The 23,810-nt window shown below is 47.5% G+C and overlaps 1 protein-coding gene across 3 annotated transcripts in view; it reads right to left on the bottom strand.

The window, feature by feature from the left end:
- TBC1D17 (TBC1 domain family member 17) overlaps positions 1-23,810 on the bottom strand; it is a 416,105-nt gene that overhangs the window by 63,595 nt on the left and 328,700 nt on the right. For all 3 annotated transcript variants that reach the window (XM_069200945.1, XM_069200946.1, XM_069200947.1), the window contains one exon: positions 8,933-9,049. In XM_069200945.1, coding sequence (XP_069057046.1) covers positions 8,933-9,049 — 117 coding nt within the window. The remainder of the gene's footprint in view (positions 1-8,932; positions 9,050-23,810) is intronic.

The raw sequence follows: 23,810 nt of genomic DNA, 5'->3' as shown, positions 1-23,810 counted from the left end.
CGGTTCTCAGGTTAGCAGCCTTCTTTGTCCACTTCTTCTTTTGTGTCCAGCGGAGATCTGAGGTCTGGTATCAGGGGGCCCCCTAAATACTCAATTTAGGGGTGTTAAGGGGAGTGAGGGATTGTAGTTCCTTTGGGAGTGGGCATCACCCAGTCCCAGAATTCTTAATTCCACCACACACAAGATGGCGGAATTCCTAATGTGGTGTTCACTTCAAGCTGGTCACCCTAGAGGTGTGTCCAGCCTCCAAGTGCAACATGCCTCCTGCATAGCTAATTTTCTAGCCTGTCCAGTTGCCAAATGGACCCTGGGTCAGGGGGTTGGCATCTCCTCTCCTCTGAGGGAAACCAGATCTGCATACCAAAGGCGGTGGGCTCTTTGAAGCTCCCCTGCTTTGGAATGCAGATTTGCAGGTCATCCTGTTGGGAGGGGTGTGTAAAGACCAATGCCAGAGCATTTGTTCTGGACTACCCGAGAACAAAGGCTCTCACCCTTGGGAGTCAGAAACCTGTCTGTTGGTGGCAGACTGGTGGAAACCAGTCAATCAGCACACCATCAGTTGGTAGGTTTTCAGGGGGCACCTCTAAGGTGCCCTTTGGGTGCATTTATTAATCCATTACTGGAATCCGTAAGGTTTTAATAATATGAGATGATTGATTCCAAACATCCCTAGTTTCAGTGAAGCCATCATGTAGCTGGGGAGCTCATATTGACCGGTGTCCAGCACGTACTTAAAATGGCTTCTGTGTTCACTTACTGTGTCCAAGAGTCGACAAAGACATAGAAGGGCCATATCTGCTCATGGAAGTTCCTCACCTGTAATATAATGCACCCCGCCTTAGGGCTGTAAGGCCTGCTGTAGAGGTGACTTACACATTTTACAGACAGTGTTAGAGGACATGGCACACAAATGTGTGCCATTTTGTGTTTTCACTTTTTACAGCACCTTGTCAAGCAGCCTGCAGTGGCAGTCTGTATGAGTTGGGTACTGGGTCTCTGAGAGTCTTGTAACCCACAGGGTATCCCAATATACCCCCACTGAACTGGTTAACATATAGTCAGAAAATACATGTTTGTGGAGGTGTTATTCACCCTCTAATTAACAGTACATTTATATTGACAATTAATATAGAACTCATCTTAATCAACAATATGCATGATTCATCTGTAGAAATCAAATTTATTTTTATAAAAACCCTGTATCAAATAGCTTTTTAAGGCAGTACATAAATCATGTGGACACAGTATACACCAGAGTCCCCTTAGATCTTCTGACCACATTCATAGGGGAACTTACGAAGGACAAGCCCCTCCTGAACATCGAAAGCAAATTTTCACAGTCCATATAGCGCACCACAATTGTTGGAAAGTAGACCGATGCAACGTTATGTGATGGATCAAATCATGGAGGGCATTATCGTCGATGTTTCGGTCTCAAACAGAAATCCAAGAGATTATCATCAGGAAGCAGTGTCAATATGGAATAAAACCTGCAAATACTGCACACTAAAGCACCAATCCATCCAATCACTATATTATGTAACAATGACACTAATGCACTGCATGACGATGCTTTAACGACCAATGCAACAATTTCAATTCAACAGCGTTTGAACAAATCAACGTTGTCACAGGGTATAAGACTGAGACCAGCAGTCGCTCCTCAACAAAAATTGAGCTCTGCTATACTAACAGACGTCAGCAAGCGACTCAATCGTGGCCCTTCAGAATGGCACAAGTTCTGCTGGAGATCTTAGGGACCCTCTTTACCTATGCCCTAGGTATCAGAGGTATCACTTGCAAGGGACTTACAAAGGTGCTAAAGGCCTTGTCACTTAAAGATCTAGTTACCAGTGGTCTTGTTTTTGGGGAAGGAACACTGGCACTGGGGACCTGGTTAGCAGGAACCCAGTGCACTTCAAAGTTGCATTACAAATCAGGCAATAAGGGGGGCAGGGGGACTTCTGCAACCAGACCCCAGTTTCCTACACTGATTCACTACGACTCATCACGTCCCATCTAATTGGTGGTCCACAGGGTTTGCTCACAGTCCTCATTCACTAAATCTTTTTTCAAGGCTCAGCATAACATTTCCTTCTCTCACGGACCACTATGTTACACTCAGCATCTAACTCATCTATTGGGCCCCATTAAGCATCACACAACTGACTCAGAAGTTTCTTGAATCTCCGAAATCTTCAATATCATTTTGGGTTCTTATTTACCTCAAAGATCTCTCTCAAAGATTGAACAACTCTCCTTGAGAATATTACAGATTCCTAGTTTTCTATTTGATTTGGACAGATAGTATGGTCTTCTCAGAATATCACAAACTGCCCAAGCATCCTTGGGAGTTTAGAAAACAAGCACTTCTGCTATCAAATCAAATCAAATCATTAACATTTATAAAGCGCGCTACTCACCCGTGCGGGTCTCAAGGCGCTAGGGGAAAGGGGGGGTTACTGCTGCTCGAATAGCCAGGTTTTTAGGAGTCTCCGGAAAGCGGGGTGGTCCTGGGTGGTCCTGAGGCTGGTGGGGAGGGAGTTCCAGGTCTTGGCCGCCAGGAAGGAGAAAGATCTCCCACCCGCCGTGGAGCGGCGGATGCGAGGAACAGCAGCGAGTGCGAGGCCAGAGGAGCGGAGGAGGCGGGTGGGGATGTAGAAGCTGAGGCGTCTGTTGAGGTATTTCGGTCCCTTGTCGTGGAGGGCTTTGTGTGCGTGGATGAGAAGTTGGAAGGTGATCCTTTTGCTGACTGGGAGCCAATGCAGGTGTCTCAGGTGTGCGGAGATGTGGCTGCTACGGGGTACGTCGAGGATGAGGCGGGCCGAGGCGTTTTGAATGCGTTGCAGGCGATTTTGGAGTTTGGCTGTGGTCCCGGCGTAGAGGGTGTTGCCGTAGTCCAGGCGGCTCGTGACGAGGGCGTGGGTCACGGTTTTTCTGGTGTCGGCGGTGATCCAGCGGAAGATCTTGCGGAGCATGCGGAGGGTGAGGAAGCAGGCGGAGGACACCAGGCGGAGGACACGACGTTGACTTGCGTGGTCATGGTGAGAAGAGGGTCCAAGATGAAGCCGAGGTTTCGGGCGTGGTCTGTGGGGGTCAGTGCGGTGCCGTGGGCCACCAGGAGTTGTCCCAGGCAGACGGGGTGTTGCCGAGGATGAGGACTTCCGTTTTTTCAGAGTTCAGCTTTAGGCTGCTGAGCCTCATCCAATCTGCCACGTCCTTCATACCCTCTTGTAGGTTGGTCTTGGCGCTGGCGGGGTCCTTGGTGAGGGAGAGTATAAGTTGGGTGTCTTCGGCGTAGGAGGTGATGATGATGTCGTGCTTGCTATGTAATATCACAGAGCCCATATTACCCAGGCTCCTGTGCATTTCCATTAAAACCCACAGCCCTATCAGCATTGAGGATACTTGAGATTTCCTCAGAGCACTATGAACTTTTGCTGAAAGGAGCAAACAGAAAACAATGTATTTGATGTGATGGATAGTAAATCGAATTCCTTGTTTTACAAAACCAGTGGTATAACAGGCTTGTGGCAGTAGCTACGGGAGTGAAAAGGGAATTAGGACATGGTGGTAGAAAAGGAAAACGTTATTTACCAGTAGATATCTGTTCGTGGCATGTACTGCTGCAGATTCAAATGCTGTGCATAGGCTTTCCATCTAGTGTTAGGTTTGGAGTGGTACAACTTGCTTTTCTTCGAAGAATGTTTTTTAAGTCACGGGATCCAGTGACTCCTCCTCTCAGTGATAGTGTGCATGGACTTTGAGTCCTTTGTTCGATTGATTTTTCCGCAGGTGGCAGAGTGGAGTAGTGTGGAAAGAGTAAGAGAGAAAGATATCCATGCAATGTACCTATCTGTCAATCTATCTTAACATAACTGCAACGGCTGCAGGACTCCGGGGAGGAGGGAGGGTGCATGTGAATCTACAGCACTACATGCCATGAACAGAGGTCTACTGGTAAGTAGCATTTTCCATTAAATGGCATGTCTGGTTGTAGATACACATGCTGTGCATTGACTGAAAAGCAGTCCCTTCATAAAGCGGTGGCTAGCATGTGGGAGTTGCAATTGTTTGGAAAAGTGTCCTAAGTACTGCTTGGCCAAAATTGGCTTGTTGCCTTGATAGTACATCTACACAATGGTGTTTTGTAAAGGTATGTGGTGCAGCCCATGTAGCTGCTTTACAAATATCTGCTATAGGTATGATCCCTATGAAAGCTATTGAAGAACTCTTCTTCCTAGTAGAGTGTGCCCTATGTGTGAGAGGTAAGTTTAGTTTTACTTTAGCATAGCAAGTTTGAATACACTTGACTATCCACCTAGCTATACCAGCTTTTGATATGGGGTTTCCTTTGTGAGGCATTGAAAAGCTCACAGAAAGTTGTTTCGTTTTTCTGAACTGTTTAGTTCTATCTATATAATACATAAGAGCCCTTTTCACATCAAGAGTGTGTAGAGCCCTTTCTGCCACATAGTCTGGTTGGGGAAAGAGAGCTGGCAGTTCTATTGATTGATTTATAAGAAACTGGGAAACTACCTTTTGCAGGAATTTAGGAATAGTTCGAAGAACTACTTCATTGTTGCGACTCTGGAAGAATGGTTCTTCCAGGGTTAAAGCCTGGAGCTCACTGACATGTCTAAGGGAAGTGATAGCCACTAGAAAAGCTACCATCCATGATAGGAATTGTAAAGGACACCAATGTAGTGGTTCAGAAGGGCGACCTATGAGCCTTGTGAGAACAATGTTAAGGTCCAGGATGGTGCCGGAGGGACCCTTGGTGGAATTACTCTTAAGTCCTTCCATAAATGCCTTAATGATTGGGATCCTAAATACAGAAGTATGCTGTCTGTTTTGAAGATATACAGCTATAGCTGTTAAATGAAATCAAATGGATGTGTAAGCTAAATTAGCTTTTTGTAAATGCAGTAAGTAACAATTTCTTGAAGAGATGGCTTAAGAGGGTCAATGTTTTTCGATTAGCAGTAGCAAACAAAGCTTTTCCACTTTGGTGCACAACATTGTCTAGGTGTGGGTCTACGCGCTTCTTTAAGAATGTCCGTGTATTCTTGCTGTAGTTGTAAAATATCTAAATTCTATGACCTCAGGAGCCATATTGCTAGGTTGAGTGACTTGAGGTCTGGATGTCTTCTTTGTCCTTGATGTTGTGTTAAAAGGTCTGGCCTGTTGGGGAGCCTCTGGTGTGGAACTAGTGAGAGATCTAAAAGTGTTGTATACCATGGCTGGCGACTCCTGGGGGTGTGCTGCAACTATTGCGAGACACTTGGTGAATACACTGGGAGAAGCTGTGACCCCAAAAGGTAAGACCTTGAAGTGGTAGTGCTTTCCTGCCACCACGCATTGGTGGTATTTGCGGTGTGCTGGATGGATGGGAATGTGAAATTAGGTGTCTTTTAGATCTAACTCGCCTTGTTGGAGAAGGGGAATGACATCCCAAAGAGAGACCATATGGAAATGCTCTGATAGAATCTAGTGGTTTCATTGTCTGAGATCTAGAATTGGCCTGCGTGAACTGTCTTTTTTGGGTATAAGAAAGTACAGGAAGTATACTCCCGAATCTTGATGTTTAAATGGAACTGGCTCTATGGCCTCTTTGAGGAGAAGAGATTGTACTTTCTCTTTGAGAAGAGTGAGATCTTCTTGTGAAAGTCTGTGAGTGCGAGGGGGTATGTTTGGTTGAGTAGAAATTAACTCTAGACAGTAGCTATTTGGATAATTGAAAGACCCCATTGGTTGGTGGTGGTATCTGACCACTGTGGGTGAAAATGTAGAAGTCTTCCCCCTACAGGAGTGTGTGTGGCGGAGGAAGGTGGAGGCAGTCATTGTATGGCAGTGGAGGTGGAGCCTCTAGAAGTGGATGACTTTCCTCTGCCTTTGTTGTTTATAATTTTATAATGATAAAACCCTCTGTATAGGATTGAGAGGACGCCTTGGTTTGTGCGGAAGACTGGTCTGTATAGGATGACCTAAAACCTCTTGTGAAACCTGAGTGACAAAAAGTACTACAGGGTGCAGTGGCTTGGAGTGCCCCCATAGCTTTGTTGGTTTCATTATCTCTTTTCAACTTTCTAGTGTAGTGTCGACTTAGGGGCCAAACAGGTGCTTTTTATCGAAAGGCATGTTCAACACTGCCTGTTGTACCTTTGGTTTGAGCCCTGAACACCAGTGCCAAGCATGTCTTCTTATAATGACACTGGTATTAATGCTGCGTGTGGCAGTATAAGCAGCATCCAGCGCACAATGAATCAAATTATTTGTAAGTTTGTCCTTCTGACACAATTTTGTAACCCCTTTTACAATGCTCCTCTGGGAGATACTGAAGGAGCTCTTCCATGGCATCTCAATGCACCTTGTCATATCGTGCTAGAAAGGCCTGTGCGTTAGCAAAATACCAGTGATTGGCTGCCTGAGCTGTAACCCTTTTGCCTGCTGCATCAATTTTTTGGATCTCCTTCTCGGGAGGGGGAGTGTCTCCTGTGGATTGACTATTGGCCCTTTTGCAGGGAGTTGACGTAATAGAGTCGGGAGGAACCTTAGCCTATATGAACAGAGTCTTTGGGTGCAGCCTTATATTTTTTATCAACTCGGGGAGTGATAATGCGTGCTCTTACTGGCTCCTTAAAGATCTCATCAGCGTGACTGAGCCATGTCTGGGAGCATGGGAAGAAACTGACTTTCTTTAAGTGTTGTAGCAAGTGTGACAAATAGAAAGTCTTCCTTGATAGGATCAGTGTGCGTCTGTACATTATGAAATGCTGCTGCCATAGCTATGAGTTGCTGATATTAGGTGGAATCCTCAGGTGGTGATGGTCTAGCTGGGTAGAGATCCTGATCATTGGGTGTAAAAGGATCCGGATCATATGTGTCCCATAGATCTGGGTCATATAACTTGTCTCCTAAATCGTGAGCCCCATTTGGGGGTCAGTTTGCCGGTGTAAATCCCAAGGGAGGGAGAGATGTTGGTGGAGGAGAAGGAGGTGGAGAGGTCTGGGGAGAAGGCTGTGGAAAAGATGAAGCCTTATCTTTGGTGTCCTTCTTTGGAGAAGAGGCATCAAGCGCCTCTTGAAAGTCAATTTTCTCTTTAAAGGAACAGGGTGGTATTGTCATAATATGGCCTGTTTCCTCCTGAATACGAAATCGGTGCTGCTGAACATCCATTATTCCGACAATTGGTTCCACCAGTGGTGTCCCAAAACCACAGGAGTGGAAGCAGTATTTTTTTAAGTTTTCAGCTTCAAAGTCTTGGCACGGAAACAGAGGAGGGCAGTTTTTTGGTCAGTACTGAAGCATTGCGTGCACTTGGTCAAGTTGGTGCAGAGATGGAGCTACCACAACCTGAGGTTGATGCCGAAGTTTTCACTTTGGCTTTTTTCAGTGCCGAGCCGAAGGGAGGGGCATCCAAAACGGTTTCTTGGCTCTGAGGCAGTGGTGGAACGGTGACCTCTTTCAATGTTGTTTTACAGTCTTTATCAGGGTTGCAGGTGTCTTTGTACTCACAGTCTGTGCCAACTACATTGACTGGCTCTCAATATCTGACTGCACATCCGACTCTGAGACTTGGATCGAGAAGGCCTCTTCTTGCTCCGGCTCCTCTTGTGCGTTGTTCCCAAAGATGTCTGGTGTGTCGTCTGGAGTACGAGACGCCATTTCCAGTCGACAAGCTCTTTGGTCTCTATGCGTCTTCTTAGACTGAAAGGATCGACACGCACCACAGATTTGCTTGTTGTGGTTTTGGGAGAGACAAAAATTGCACACCTGGTGTTGATCGGTGTGGGGGAATTTGGTAAGGCATTGAGGGCAAAAACGAAATTGAGTCTGTTCCATCAGGTCTGCATAGCCAATGCCAAATGGAGGATGTAGGGCAGAAGAGGGGTGCAGGTGCCCCAAAGGGCAGGGAGTCGACTTCGGGATTAGAATTTGAACGGAGGACAGACTATGAGAAAGAAAATGTGATAGAAACAATACCATCACTGAACGGAAGACTGAGAGAAACCTGTTTGGGATTGTATCAAGCCGAGAACTCAGAGCAAGAGGAACACACGTCCGAATCTGACAGAGGAGAGAAAATCTAACAAAGGACTTGATGCCCATGCACACTATCACCGAGAGAAGGAGTCACTCAAACCCATGATTCGAAAAACGTTCTTTGAAGAAAAACAAGTTGTACCACTCCGAACCCAAAACTAGGCGGCAGGCTTATGCCCAGCATGTGTATCTACAGCCAGACATGCCATCGAACAAGCAGATACAGTAATATGACTTGCAGGATGACCCACAAGAGAAAAAGAAGCAACGGTTCAGGCACTGGCAGCAAGACACAAATGTGCTGAGCTGTGCAAACTACAGATCATTGACTCACATTTATCAGTGGACAAAGAACATGTAGGAGTGGGGATACAATGACAAGAGGACAAGAAGCTCCCTGATGACAAACATAATGTATCATTACTACTAAAAGAAAAGCATGTCATAACTTAATTGTCAAAGCATCTTTTACATTAGCATACATCTCCTCACAATCCTACATATCATAAGACATTTGAATCTCAATGACTGCCAATATATGCCTCAGAATCTCATAGATCAACTTTGCCTACCCTGAGGGATTGTCAGAAAAGTTATGACTCTCTCATGATGATGCATGTCACCTGTGTCCACCATAAGAATGTCACTGATCATCTACGAGTTCTAAAGGAACTCAAAGAACAATATATGCACCTGAGAATTTCTTAGGTAAGATGCAATCATGACGATCTTATAAATCACGAATATCTCTATTGAGAGCTGAGATAAGAACTTGGAGGTTAATCCAGGTCTCAGTTTACACATATATTATGTAGATCTCCCTCCCACTGGATGCCAAATAGCACACAGGTCTCTAAGTTTCACCCATCATCAACATTTTTCTTACCTTGAGTATCTCATTGAACCCGTAATCTGAATTCATCAATGTGTCCCGCTCAGAATCCAAAATCCCACATGCCACAAGGAGGTGAAAGTTGGGGCATGGAAGACCGGTCCATAGTACCTATCAAAAAAGAAGAACTGTTTGTAGTTAAAACATGGTAAAAGCTCTCTCCTAACCCACGTTTTAACCTAGGGCAGCAGTCACGGCAGCAGTCGTATAATACAACAGTACATTTTTTGTATTTAAAATCACTTTAGGGTTGATGTAGGGAGGCAAGCGTCTCCCTTTATGAACTAAAAGGACTATGTTACTTACCCTGTAACCATCTATTTGTAGTGTGTAGTCCCGTAGATTTGTATGCTTAGCATACTCATGCCGCCTAGTGTTGGGCTTGGATATGTGCAACGTGTTTTTCTTCGAAGAAGTCTTTCCAGTCAATCCTCCTATAGACTATATTGCTCATGGCGTCATTGATAGATTCTTTTTGGCTCATCAGATGAGCTTGGTAAAGGAGAAGTAGAGAGACAGTGAGATAAACATGCAAGGATAGTTTGATGAGGATGAGTGTTTTAGGTTCAATAGTGAGTGCGTCAACTGTTAGCTACCAGAGAGGAGGATGGGTGCATATGAATATATGGCACTACACAGTACTGAATAGATGCTTAGGTGGTAAGTAACATGTTCCAGTCTTAGCATGTGTTGGCCGTAGATACATATGCTTAGCATTGAATGCAGAGCAGTGCTCCCCAAAAGTGGTAGCTAGCCAATAGTTGACATAGATGCTTGAAAGTGTGTACATAATACAGTTTGACCCATTCCAGCTATTGAGTTAGGAAGGACATCAACATAACTGTGTTTTTTAATGTATGTGGGTTATTCCATGTAGCTTCCTTACAAATGTCCGCTAGTGGAATGTTTCCTCGGAAAGCCATTGAGGCTCCTTTTTTATTTATGTGTGGAGTGAGCTCTTGGAGCTGCAGGTAATGACTACTTAGCTTTGTGGTAGCAAGTTTGAATGCATTTTACTAGCAACCTTGCGATTCTTGCTTCAGATATAGGTGAGCCCTTGTGTGGTTTGAGAAGGTTACGAAAAGTTGATGAGTTTGTGTAAGGAAATGCCTCCTTGGCATGGTTACCCCGTGACTTTTTGCCTTTGCTGATGCTAAGTTTTGACTGAAAGTGTGCTGGGACCCTGCTAACCAGGACCCAGCACCAGTGTTCTTTCCCTAAACTGTACCTTTGCTTCCACCATTGGCACAGCCCTGGCCCTTAAAATCACCCATCTGTTCCATGCCGCCATAAGCGAAAGCCACCACTCAATTTCCTGCTTGACTTCATCTGTAAAAGGCACCTCTTACGAGTATTACAGACCCTTGCGCAGATGGAAAACCTTGAGTCTCTGAAGGGCTGTGTAGTGGAGTAGACCTGGAAAAATTGCTTGTATGGAAGAGGATAGAAGACCTACTACCCAGGTGATCTGCCTCAGAGATTCTGACAGTCTCAACAAGGTTTTCTGCATTCCTGGCAGATCTTCGCTATCTTGCAGGAAGGGAGGCTCAACGTCTTTTCTGATGAGTTGATTGCAAACTGCAGAAAGGTCATATGTCTGGAATCAAGGAGTGACTGTAAGGAAATGCCTCCTTGGCATGGTTACCCCCTGACTTTTTGCCTTTGCTGATGCCAAGTTATGATTTGAAAGTGTGCTGAGGCCTGCTAACCAGGCCCCAGCACCAGTGTTCTTTCCCTAAAACTGTACTTTTGTCTCCACAATTGGCACACCCTGGCATCCAGGTAAGTCCCTTGTAACTGGTACCAAGGGCCCTGATAACAGGGGAGGTCTCTAAGGGTTGCAGCATGTCTTATACCACCCTGGGGACCCCTCACTCAGCACATACACACTGCCTCACAACTTGCGTGTGCTGGTGGGGAGAAAATGACTAAGTCGACAAGGCACTCCCCTCAGAGTGCCATGCCAACCTCACACTGCCTGTGGCATAGGTAAGTCACCCCTCTAGCAGGCCTTACAGCCCTAAGGCAGGGTGCACTATACCACAGGTGAGGGCAAATGTGCATGAGCACTATACCCCTACAGTGTCTAAGCAAAACCTTAGACATTGTAAGTGCAGGGTAGCCATAACAGTATATGGTCTGGGAGTTTGTCAAACACGAACTCCACAGTTCCATAAAGGCTACACTGAAATCTGGGAAGTTAGGTATCAAACTTCTCAGCACAATAAATGCACACTGATGCCAGTATGCAATTTATTGTAACATGCACCCAGAGGTCATCTTAGAGATGCCCCCTAAATACCAATCCGACTACTAGTGTTAGGCTGACCAGTTCCTACCAGCCTGCCACAAACCAGACAAGTTGCTGGCCACATGAGGAGAGTGCCTTTGTCACTCTGTGGCCACAAACAAAGCCTGCACTGGGTGGAGGTGCTTCACACATCCACCTGCAGGAACTGTAACACCTGGCAGTAAGCTTCAAAGGCTCACCCCCTTTGTTACAGCGCCCCAGGGCATCCCAGCTAGTGGAGATGCCCACCCCTCCGGCCAATGCCCCCACTTTTGGCGGCAAGGCTGGAGGAGATAATTAGAAAAACGAGGAGGAGTCACCTACCTGTCAGGACAGACCCTAAGGTGCCCTGAGCTGAGGTGACCCCTGCCTTTAGAAATCTTCCATCTTAGTTTTGGAGGATTCCCCCAATAGGATTGGGGATGTGCCCCCCTCCCCACAGGAAGGAGGCACAAAGAGGGTGTAGCTACCCTCCAGGACAGTAGCCATTGGCTACTGCCCTCCCAGACCTAAACACACCCCTAAATCTAGTATTTAGGGGCACCCCAGAACCGAGGAAATCAGATTCCTCAACCTGAACTACAAAGAAGGACTGCTGACCTACAAGCCTGCAGAGACGACCGACGACGACAACTGCTTTGGCCCCAGCCCTACCGGCCTGTCTCCTGAGTTGAAAACCTGCAACCAGCGACGCATCCAACAGGGACCAGCGACCTCTGAAGCCTCAGAGGACTGCTCTGACCCCCAGGACCAAGAAACTCACGGGAGCAGCGGCTCTGCTCAAAAATAGCAACATCTTTGCAACAAAGAAGCAACTTCCAAAGAACTCACTCTTCCCGCCAGAAGCGTGAGACTTCACACTCTGCACCTGACGCCCCTGGCTCGAGATCCAGAGAACAAACACCACAGGGAGGACTCCTCGGCGACTGTAACCCCGTGAGTAGCCTGAAACGACCCCTCTGGACCCCCTTGACCCCCACAGCGACGCCTGCAGAGAGAATCCAGAGGCTCCCCCTGACCGCAACTGCCTGTAACAAGGGACCCGACGCCTGGACCAAGCACTGCACACCCGCAGCCCCCAGGACCTGAAGGAACTGAACCTCAGTGCAGGAGTGACCCCCAGGCGACCCTCTGCCTAGCCCAGGTGGTGGCTGACCCGAGAAGCCCCCCCGTGCCTGCCTGCACCGCTAGAGTGACCCCCGAGTCCCTTCATTGAAACCTATTCAAAACCCGATGCCTGCTTTGCACACTACACCCGGCCACCCCTGTGCTGCTGAGGGTGTGTTTTGTGTGCCTACTTGTTTCCCCCCCAGTGCTCTACAAAACCCTCCTGGTCTGCCCCCCGAGGACGCGGGTACTTACCTGCTGGCAGACTGGAACCAGAGCACCCCTGTTCTCCATAGGCGCCTATGTGTTTTGAGCACCTCTTTGACCTCTGCACCTGACTGGCCCTGAACTGCTGTTGTGGTAACTTTGGGGTTGCCCTCAACCCCCAACGGTGGGCTGCCTATGCCCAGGGACTGAGACTTGTAAGTGTCTTACTTACCTCACAATCTAACCTCTACTTACCTCCCCCGGGAACTGCTGATTTTTGCAGTGTCCACTTTTGCCATTTTAACAAAGACTGTATATTATATTGCTCTAATTCAAAGTTCCTAACTTACCTGTGTGGAGTACCTTGCATTTTATGTATTTACTTCAAATCTTGAACCTGTGGTTCTTAAAATAAACTAAAAAAATATATTTTTATTTAAAACCATATTGGCCTGGAGTAAGTCTTTGATTGAGTGTTCCTCATTTATTGCGTGTGTGTGTGTGTACAACAAATGCTTAACACTACCCTCTGATAAGCCTACTGCTCGACCACACTAACACAAAATAGAGCATTGGAATTATCTAATTATGCCACTATCTTACCTGTAAGGGGAACCCTTGGATTCTGTGCACACTATTTCTCACTTTGAGATAGTATATACAGAGCCAACTTCCTACAGTTTGTCAAAAGGTTTTGTCTTCTCGATGTAGTACATTACTGCTTTTTTAACATTGAGGGTGTGTAGCACTCTTTCAACCACTAAATCTAGTGCGGAAAGGAACAGTGGAAGCTCAATGGTCTGGTATACATGAAAAGAAGAGACTACTTTAGATAGAAATTTGGGATTTGTTCTCAGTACTAATTTATCTGGACGGAAATGTAAAAAAATTCTACAAGGGTGAGCGCTTGAAGTTCACTTATCTGTCTGACTGATGTTACACCCACCAAGAAAGCTACTTTCTAGGCCATGTGCATCTGAGCCTTCCGAGGGACACAAGTTAAGTACGAGGGCAAGCACCTTCTTAATCCTGATAGGCATCTGCACAGGTAGTTAGGTTCACCGGGGGACAACCTCACGCGCAAAATTGGAGGTTCAATGGCCCAGCTGGCAAAAACCAACACCAGGATGCCAAAGTGCAAGCAGTCTGATTAGCTCTGGGGCCTGGCCTATGAGTTGACAGGCCTACTTAAAAGGCAGTATGCACTAGTGAGGTGTGTGCAACATCAAGAACCTCCGGGGTGTACTGTGTCTCTCAGTATTGTTAAGAGGCTCAGTTTAGTAGAGCAGTGCGCTGTAAGGAGTTCCAGCTCACTCCCATACCCAAGGCCTCCTGACAGCATCTTGACTCCCTCGTTGTGAAGGCCGCTGACAAACACAGCCTCGTCATTGAAAGCGGAGGTCTCGGAGGCCCTGCAAAGATCAAGCACAGGTAGCAGGCGGGCACAAGCTACAGCCACTCAGCTCCGGCCGGTGGGGCCGCAGTTAGCAAGATACCAACACTGCGCAGGCGAGGGTAGGGTCTCCTCTCTGTCTAGCTAGAGAATGTGGCATAGGCCCGCTGCTCAGGGGCATCAAAGTATTAGCCAATGACAGGTTGGGTTGAGCCAGACACTCTCATGTGGATCCCAACCCAGGCAGACATGCCACTGTGTTATCGGGGGCGGTCGCACCGTGTCCCAGTTTGTCCCCAGCAGACTAGCGATGTGGGTGGGCTCAAGTGGCACAGGAGACCACCCTGGAGATGAAGGCACTGTTTAACAAGGCAGGGGATTGGTTACCTCCGCTCCCATAAGCGGTCTTAGTGCGGACTCCAGCAGGCCAGACACTAATTTCCTGTGCAAGCACGAGGCCGGGGTGCAGCAAGCCATGTGGCAGGCCTTCCTCACCGACCAGTGCCGCATCCCCTCCGTGTCTCTTGTGCAGCAACTCCTCAGGGAAGAGGTCGCTCCCACCAAGGACGATGCACCTCGGGAGGAATTCAGGCAGCGGTTTACAAGTATTCCAGGGCTGGATGGGTGTGAATTTGAAGGATTTTAGTCAGCATCGGAGGTGGTCACACTTCGGGAACTCACTTAAAATGAATCCTGCAAATGAAAAATATGTTAACACAAGGTGGTTGTGTCACAGCTTAGAAATTATTATGAATGATATACTAACATCTTATTTTGCACAGAAATGGTGGAATAGGCATGCCTGGCTTGTAGATTTATCATCAGATCTGATGAAATAGAGACGATGGGGCAAGTTACGAAAACATTAAGTGGGCCATACACTTTTGCAACTTTTAGTGGAGTTATATTTTGACCCCTGGACATCCAATAAGAAGGAAGTAATTTTAAGCAACAACAGATGGTTTAAAGAAGGGTTGCTGCTTAGCACTGCTGAGTGTACCTGGCACTCACTTATGTTTTTCTTTGTGACTTTTGGGCAAAATCAATGATTTATCACCAAGTTTCATTGGGTGTCATACCCATACTCTAATATGCAGATGATATGGCCCATGTCTCGCAAATTAAAGTCGTAGGTGGAGACAACAGCTGCTAGATATTTATTCCTTAAATAATGACCTTGATATCAACAACCAGAAAACTCTGACCAAGAGAGTTGGTAAAAAGAGCCCGTAGAGACAGTTAGCATATATACAGAAGTAAGCTGAAAGAGGTGGGTGAGTGTGTTAATTCTGGCACTGAAGAACAAGTTATTTACCTTTTTTATTTACTATCATTCTACGGGACACTCTATCTTCATTGAGCATCTCCTGCCTCAGCCGGAGACCATCAGCGGATGAAACAACAGTCCTATGTGCTTACTAGCACACTGGCATCACTTCCCATCTTTCCACACCATTAAAAAACAGGTAAAAGGGTAAACAGTAATATACTACTAAAGAAAACATGAATAGCTTTTGATCTTATGAAATAATGCAGTCATCACTAATCCTGCTCCTCAGAATGGGGAGGAGGGTGGTCAGTGAGCAATATGCATGTTTCGATATCCACTAAAAAGATCTATACCAAAGATAAGTAACTAACGTTTCTGATGCATACATCTTCCGGCTAATTCTTCATTCAAGGCGGGAAGTCTTATGCAGGGGAAAAACTCAGGCCCTGCTGTGCATGGGGGCCCTCAATACATCCAGTGCCCCTCCTCACCCCCAAATTCAACTCAAGGCCAATGAACATCTGTGATATATACGAGACTGAGTAGCCCCTCATCACATTCTGCATGGGGACCACATCTTGTGTTATACCACTGTTCTGAGTAGATGGGTGTAGGAAGCTGGCCTAATGTGTGCTTAGCACCTATAGTGTTATCACCTTATACAAGGTCCAGGTATTTCCTATTATTGAAGTGTAGGCAGTGTCTAGGAAGCCAGGACTCTCTAGAGGTAGTTGTGGATGAGAAACAAACACATGTCTAGGAGAAATGCAAAGCTTATGCAATGCCACTATAGTCACACAACAGTTTCACACATAAAAGAACCACACACACTGTTACAAAAATAAAGGTACTTTATTGTAGTAACACAAATACTAAAACACCGTATAGGCAATAACCCAACTGGGTGTAAGTAAACACACTATTGTATACACAAAAGCAATCAGTGAATAGCATAAAAAGCAATAGGCAATGGTAAAAGCTATAGCAAATAGTGTGGACCCTAGGGGAGGGCCAAACAATATACTACAAAAAGTGGTATGTGAAAGGAAGTCCTCCAACCAAGGAAGTGGTATCAGTAGAGGGCAGCTGGAGGAACTAGGAACACCAAGTGGTGAGTACCAGAGTGATCTACAGCGACCAAGAGAGCAAAGGTTTTCCCCAAAACCAACAGGAGGACTTTGGAAAAGGATTGTGCAAGATCCAGATAAGACTGGAAGAACCCAAAGGTGGATCCTGACAGAGGACGATCTGCAAAGGAAGGGGACCACGTCCAGTTCGAGTTGGAGTGTCTGGCTGTGGCAGGAGCCACTACCCACCCTTATGTGGATGCAGGACCAGGTCGAGGATGAAAGTCAGCAGTGCAGCACAGGAACAGGAAAGGACCCCCAGAAGTGATGCAAGTGATGTCCCACGTCGGGGGTCGTGATGCAGTCGGTCAGTGCTGCTGGAAAACCACCAAACAAGCCTTGGCAAATGCAAGAGACTGAGAAGAAGGTTTGCAAGGATGAAGAGGATCAGCAAGGTCTAAGGGACTCGACCCAAGGAGGGGAGTCCGAGGTGACCCTCAGCAGCTAGAAGAGTCACAAGAAGAGGCGGCAGCCCCCACAGACAGGAGGCACCAGAGTCACAGTGAGGCCCACTCAGCACGCCTGGAGAAGTGTCCCATGACGCTGGAGCAGCAAACAGGAGACTGTGTGTTGCAGGAAGAAGTGCTTGGCGCCAGGGCTACACGGAGCCTGAAGATCCCTTGGAAGAGGATCAAACAAGCCTTGGTAGCTGCAAGAGTTGCAGTGCACAGGGGTACTGTACTGCAAGAAGAGGCAAGGGCTTACTGTCTCCGAAGATGGATACCTGGTAGAGAGCACCAAGGGGACCACCCCAGACCACCACCTTTGAGGCAGGATCCACGCAGCTCCGGAGGAGAAAAGATTCACACAGCTGGTCATCGTTGCAGTTGGTACCGGCGGATGTGTGACTCCTTCACTCCAAAGGAGATTCCTTCTTGCTTCTTTTGCAGGCTGAAGACCCGCCGCCCTCAGAGGATGGACAGCTGGGAAAATGCTGCAGTTGCTGCAAGGAGTCGGAGAAACAATGTTGAAGAGCGGAGTCGTCGGTGTAGTTGCAGATTGTCAAATTCTCGACGCTCGGGCTGCAGTCCCAGTGGCCAGAAGATGAAGTAAGCGATGCAGAGCAGTCCTGCTGTAATCTTCCAAGTGAAATCTGAGGACCCACCCAAGAGGGAGACCCTAAATAGCCAAGGAAGGGGGACTGGTCACCTAACAGGGTTACCACCTATCAGGATGGGGCTATGACATCCCTGGGGCTCCCAGGGGCCTCTGCCCACCTTGGATTCAAGGTAGCAGAATCAAGTGGCCACCTGGAGGAGCTCTGGGCACCACCCCTGGTGTGGCGATGGACAGAAGAGTGGTCACTCCCCTTTCCATTGTCCAGTTTCATGCCAGAGCCTGGACTGGTGCAAACCGGTTTCTGCAAGGAGGGCACCAAATATGCCCTTTAAGGCATACTGGTGGCTTGGGGAGGCTACCCCTCCCAAGCCATGTACCACCTATTTCCAAGGGAAAGGGTGTTACCTCCCTCTCCCACAGGAAATCCTTTGTTCTGCCTTCCTCTGCCTGAGCTGGTCAAGCAGCAGGAGGGCAGAAACCTATTTGAGGGGTGGCAGCAGCATGGGCTGCCTGGAAACCCCAGAAGACTTGTAGGAGCAATGCTGGGGGTCCTTTATAGAGCCCAAAGAGTGCATGAAATCATACAACGAATACTGGCAACAGTATTGGGGTATGATTCTGACATGTTTGATACCAAACATGCCCAGGTTCGGAGTTACCATTATGTAGCTGGACACACACCTGTGTCCCTTACATGGGTACAATGGCTTCCCCGCACTTACAAAGTCTAGTGTAATGGAACTGGAGTTCGTAGGGGGACCTCTGCTCATGCAGGGGTGTCCTCACACACAGGTACCTGCACCCTGTCCTCTGGGCTAGGAGGGCCTGCCATAGGGGTGACTTACAGTGACCTGGTGCAGTGATCTGTAGTGAAAGGGTGCATGCACCTTTTCACGCAGGCTGCAATGGCAGGCCAGCTGACACATTTTGCATGGGCTCACATGGGTGGCAAATTACATGCTGCAGCCCACGGGGAACCCCTGGTGCCCCAATGCCCTGGGTACCTAAGTACCATATACTAGGGGCTTACATTGGGGCAGCAGTATGCCAATTGTGGGGTATGCAAATTCCTAAGTAACCAAATTTAGAGAGAGGCAACACAATCTCTGGGGTCCTGGTTAGCAGGATCCCAGTGAAAACAATCAAAACACACTGACAGCACGCAAAAAGTGGGGTACCCATGCCAAAAAGAGTGTACTTTCCTACAATGGGTTAGACTGAACATCCTCCAGGAGAGACCTAGCAAGTTGGCCTTCACTGCGAGCCTAGACTTTAACACAATAAATCTATATGAATGTGCAGCTCTTGTGACACCAGGGGAATTAGTCACACAGAGCCTCACCTGGACAAGGATGAGGAAGCTGTTTTTGCAGTATGTGTTTTGACTTTCAGGTGGTTCATTCTTCACTAAGGTAAAGCAGATCTTAATGCACAGAATGATCCTGCGTGACATGGTCTGTTGTTATATGGCCTTTTCATTCTTGTGTCTAGCAAATACATCAAACAGTTGATCATCCACACGGTTGTCTCTGATCTGGTAAATATCAAAATCTGATGCATGCTGGGGATCCAGAGAGTGCGTCCTCTCCTCATTCTTGGTAGGGTGCTTGTGTGTTGGGAAGGATCTGAATTAAAAAGGGTATCCATCCTGGCAAATCTTTGGCCCCTGGGATCATCCTCCATCCTTTCTGTGGACATTGCAAGGATTTTTTCTTTGGCAGGGAGACAGCATGACCCAAATGTGGTGTTGACGTTGTCAGTGTTGATATCCATGCCAGTAACTGCACTTGGGTCACCCGTAAACTCCAGCGCAACTACAGGAGCAGCGTCAACAACAACTGGCCTCTTTTTGCTGGTGACGCCCAGTTTTTTATTTTTGTTTGGAGGGTACTCATCTTCTGGTGATACTGAACTCTGTCACTGGGACACTTCTTTCCAAAGGCCAGTCTTTGTTCTCTGACCCTTAAAACATACTAAAATGGCTTAAAAACTGGCATTCAGCTTTCTGTTGAGGCCACAGTACATGCTGCAGAAATGTACTGTGGCATGGAAAGTTAAATGCCCCTTGTGGGCTGCAACACCACTGTGCCATTCACTGCAGTGGCAGTGAAAATGTGGTTCAAGGCCTACCAGGAGCAGTGGGAACCCTGAAGTAAAATATTAAACAAGTCACCTCTAAGCACATCTTGCTGAGCACAAGGTCGGGTGCATAATATTTCAGAGTGGAACGTATTGGACGTTAGAAATGGCATGTTCCCCCAGTGACTAGGCCCAAAACTAAATTGGCATTTGTCAAGCTGTAGCTGGCACATAGTAAAAGTCGCAGAATAAATTATATACTTCGTTCTACAACTTGTGACCTGTGCCAGCTACAGACTCCATTCAAAGACTTACTTTTATTTTTAATAAAACTCCAACCCAGTTGAAAGTCGTTTTAAAAAAAAATATATGTAAATTTGCATTAGCTCTCCAGCAACTGCCCAGCCAGTCCGTGGCCAGAATTAGGGGTGTGAAGGCTGCTCCTAGAGCAGGGACAATGGCGTGGGGAGGTGCTTTCTTCACCTGGCAGGAAGATTAGTTTGGATGGGCTAGAAACTTATTTACTTCAAAGGGGCCTTCCCTGTCACAAAAAAATTATGAATGACACCTGGAAAAGGCCCCAGCTTTTTCCCCTAATCAGGTTGGTACGAAACCCCATGGGAGGAAAGCTATTGCCTGAACAGGTTTAGCACGACCACAGAAAAAAGGGAGAGCTCATTACCCTAGCAACACCGCTGGGTGGGCACACAGGCAGCGCACAAGGAGAGAAGGCTTTCCCCCATCTTGGAATTTGAGGGTGAGGCACTGTGGGATTTTTTTCAGTAGGGCAAACAGGAACTGCTGAAAAACTGGACAGGGTTTCCCCTGGGACCTTTACCCCATTAATTAGAAAGTGCCCAGCAGGGGTGTAGCTGAGTCAGTGAGATTCGGGGGTATGAATCTCAAACTTCATTCACAGTATGCTGCAAGGTGGAGGGTTGAGATGACCAAGGTTTGGGATGGACTGTTTCCATGAGGAACAGAGTCAGCACTAATTTGATTTAGGTGGGCATCTATGTAGGAAGTTGGCTCTGTATAATGTCTCAAAGTGAGAGATAGTGTGCACAGAGTCCAAGGGTTCCCCTTAGAGGTTGACAGTGGCAAAATTAGATAATACTAATGCTCTATTTTGTGGTAGTGTGGTCGAGCAGCAGGCTTATCAGAGGGTAGTATTAAACATTTGTTGTACACACACAGGCAATAAATGAGGAACACACACTCAAAGACTTAACTCCAGGCCAATAGGTTTTATATAGAAAAATATCTTCTATTAATTTATTTTAGAACCACAAGATCCAAGATTTTAGGTAAGTACATAAAATGCAAGTTTCTTCACACAGGTAAGTATAGAACTTTGATTTAAAACAGTAGTACACACAGTTTTGGTTAAAATGGCAATAAGCTATTTTAAAAGTGGACACTGCAAAAATCAACAGTTCCTGGGGGAGGTAAGTTTGGTTAGGTTTCTCAGGTAAGTAAAGCACTTGCACAGTCAGTCTCCTAGGCATAGGCAGCCCACAGTTGGGGGCTCAAGGCAACCCCAAAGCCACAGCACCAACAACACAGGGCCGGTCAGGTGCAGAGGTCAAAGGAGGGCCCAAAACACATAGGCGCCTATGGCGAACAGGGGTGCTCTGGTTCCAGTCTGCTAGCAGGTAAGTGCCTGTGTCCTCGTGGGAGAAGACCAGGGGGGTTTTGTAGAGCACTGGGGGGGACACACACAAGCACACAAAACACACCCTCAGCGGCACAGGGGCGGCCGGGTGCAGTGTCAAAGTAGGCATCGGGTTTGCTATACAAAGCAATGGAGGGAGGGGGGGGTGTCACTCTGGCAATGCAGGTAGGGCACAGGTGGGCTTCTCAGGCCAGCCACTGAGTGGGCTAGGATGAGGACCGCCTGCTGGTCACTCCTACACTGGTAGGTGGTTCCTCTCGGTCCTAGGGGCTGCGGGTGCAGTGCATGATCCAGGCGTCCGGATCCTTTGTTACCAGGCAGTGGCGGTCAGGGGGAACCTCTGGATCCTCTCCGCAGGAGTCGCAGTGGGAGTGCAGGGGGGGTCAACTCAGGGTGTCCACGACGTTGGAGTCACCTGGGAGTCCTCTCTGCGGTGTTGGTTGTCCTGGACTCGAGCCGGGGGCGTCGGGTGCAGAGTGTGAAGACTCACGTTTCTGGCAGGAAGTGAGAGTCTATTTAAAGTTGTTTCAAAGTTCCAAGTTTGTTGAAGTTTCTGAACAGCGCCGCTGTTCTTGGGAGGTTCTTGGTCCTTTGGGTGCAGGGAAGTCCTCTGAGTCCTCAGAGGTCGCTGGTCCCGCTGGATGCGTTACTGTGCAGGTTCTTTGAGTCTGGAGACAGGCTGGTGGGTCTGGGGCCAAATCAGTTGTCGTCTCCGTCATCTCTGTGGGGCTTTCAGGTCAGCAGTCCTTCTTCTTGTTGTAGGTTGCAGGAATCTGATTTCCTGGGTTCAGGGTTGCCCCTAAATACTGAATTTAGGGGTGTGTTTAGGTCTGGGGGGCAGTAGCCAGGGGGAACCTTGCCGCTAAAAGTGGGAACTGTGTCCAGAGGGGCGGACATCTCCACTAGCTGGGATGCCCTGGGGCGCTGTAACAAAAGGCATGAGCTTTTGAGGCTCACCGCCAGGTGTTACAGTTCCTGCAGGGGGAGGGTAGAAGCACCTCCACCCAGTGCAGGCTTTGTTCCTGACCACAGAGTGACAAAGGCACACACCCCATGTGGCCAGAAACTCGTCTGGTTGTGGCAGGCTGGCAAGAACTGGTTAGCCTAACACTAGGAGTCGGAATGGCATGTAGGGGGCATCTCCAAGATGCCCTCTGTGTGCATTTTGCAATAAATCCCACACTGGCATCAGTGTGCATTTATTGTGCTGAGACGTTTGATACCAAACCTCCCAGATTTCAGTGTAGCCACTATGGAACTGTGGAGTTCGTATTTGACAGACTCCCAGACCACGTACTCTTTATGGCTACCCTACACTTACAATGTCTAAGGTTTGGCTTAGACAATGTAGGGGCATAGTGCTCATGCAACTATGCCCTCACCTATGGTATAGTGCACCCTGCCTTAGGGCTATAAGGACTGCTAGAGGGGTGACTTACCTATGCCACAGGCAGTGCGGGTTAAGGGCATGGCACTCTGAGGGCAGTGCCATGTCGACTCATTTTGGGCCATATGTACGAACACATTTTCCCATAGACATAGAATGGGCAAAACTGTTTGGTACATTTGGCTCTTTCTCCCCACCAGCACACACAAGCTGTGAGGCAGTGTGAATGTGCTGAGTGAGGGGTCTCCAGGGTGGCATAATACATGTTGCAGCCCTTAGAAACCTTCCCTGGCCACAGGGCCCTTTGTACCAGGGGTACCAGTTACAAGAGACTTATCTGTGTGCCAGGGCTGTGCCAATTGTGGGAACAAAGGTACAGTTTAGGGAAAGAACACTGGTGCTGGGGCCTGGTTAGCAGGGTCCCAGCACACTTTCAATTATAACTGGCATCAATAAAAAGGCAAAAGGTTAGGGGGTAACCATGCCAAGGGAGGCGTTTCCCTACACTCTATCTAGACTGGCACAGCAGGCAAAAAGCAATGGAATGCTACCCTGAGTGGCTTCCAGTGGTTAGACTATTTGCAAGCATATGTTTCCATCACCTCTGGTGTGTGATTGCCAGTGGTATGCCTGGAAACCTGAGAACGGCGCAGATTCTCGATCCTATTACTGCCAATATTTATGAATTCCAAAACATAGTAAAATTTTACCCATTTGAAGATTACTTCTGTTGGTGCAGAATTACTACTTTTTTGGTAAAGCAAACATTGAGAAAAAAACAACGAAGACACAGCAGACCAGACTCAAGGCTCTCAGACCCAACTCTCAAGCCAAGAATACATTATATGGGAGTTGTCACATCCAAAACAACCCCCCCCTTACCCCCTCCCCTCCAAAGTAAGGCCCCAGGAATCTACCCCATCCAGAGGCTGGTAAAAAGTGCAGAGCTCAACTCTCACCCAGCCTTCCCAAGATGACTTTCTGTACCCTCAGAAGAACAGAAAATGACTGGACTCCAGGGGTCAATTTGCTGACCACCCATGTGGCTACAGGGATATAAAAAGCAGCAAGAGGCCTTTTCTTTACAATTTCCAGTTGACCAGTGGCAACTGAAATGGAACTAAACGTTGCTCATGGCCTCAGTCTGGCTCCCTGAGAATCTTTAGGTAATCCTGAGGTCCTGGGGGGCTTAGAAGTGTATTCCTGTGGTTGCTTGGGCACCAAGAAAAAGTCTGAAAACATTTGAAAACTTCTGCTCCAGAGCCTAGGGGACCCACC

The sequence above is a fragment of the Pleurodeles waltl genome, chromosome 7, assembly GCF_031143425.1.
Source record: "Pleurodeles waltl isolate 20211129_DDA chromosome 7, aPleWal1.hap1.20221129, whole genome shotgun sequence".
Classification (NCBI taxonomy): Eukaryota; Metazoa; Chordata; class Amphibia; order Caudata; family Salamandridae; genus Pleurodeles; species Pleurodeles waltl.
The sequence above is the reverse complement of the archived record's forward strand: the minus strand, read 5'-3'. Positions and strand labels throughout refer to the sequence as shown.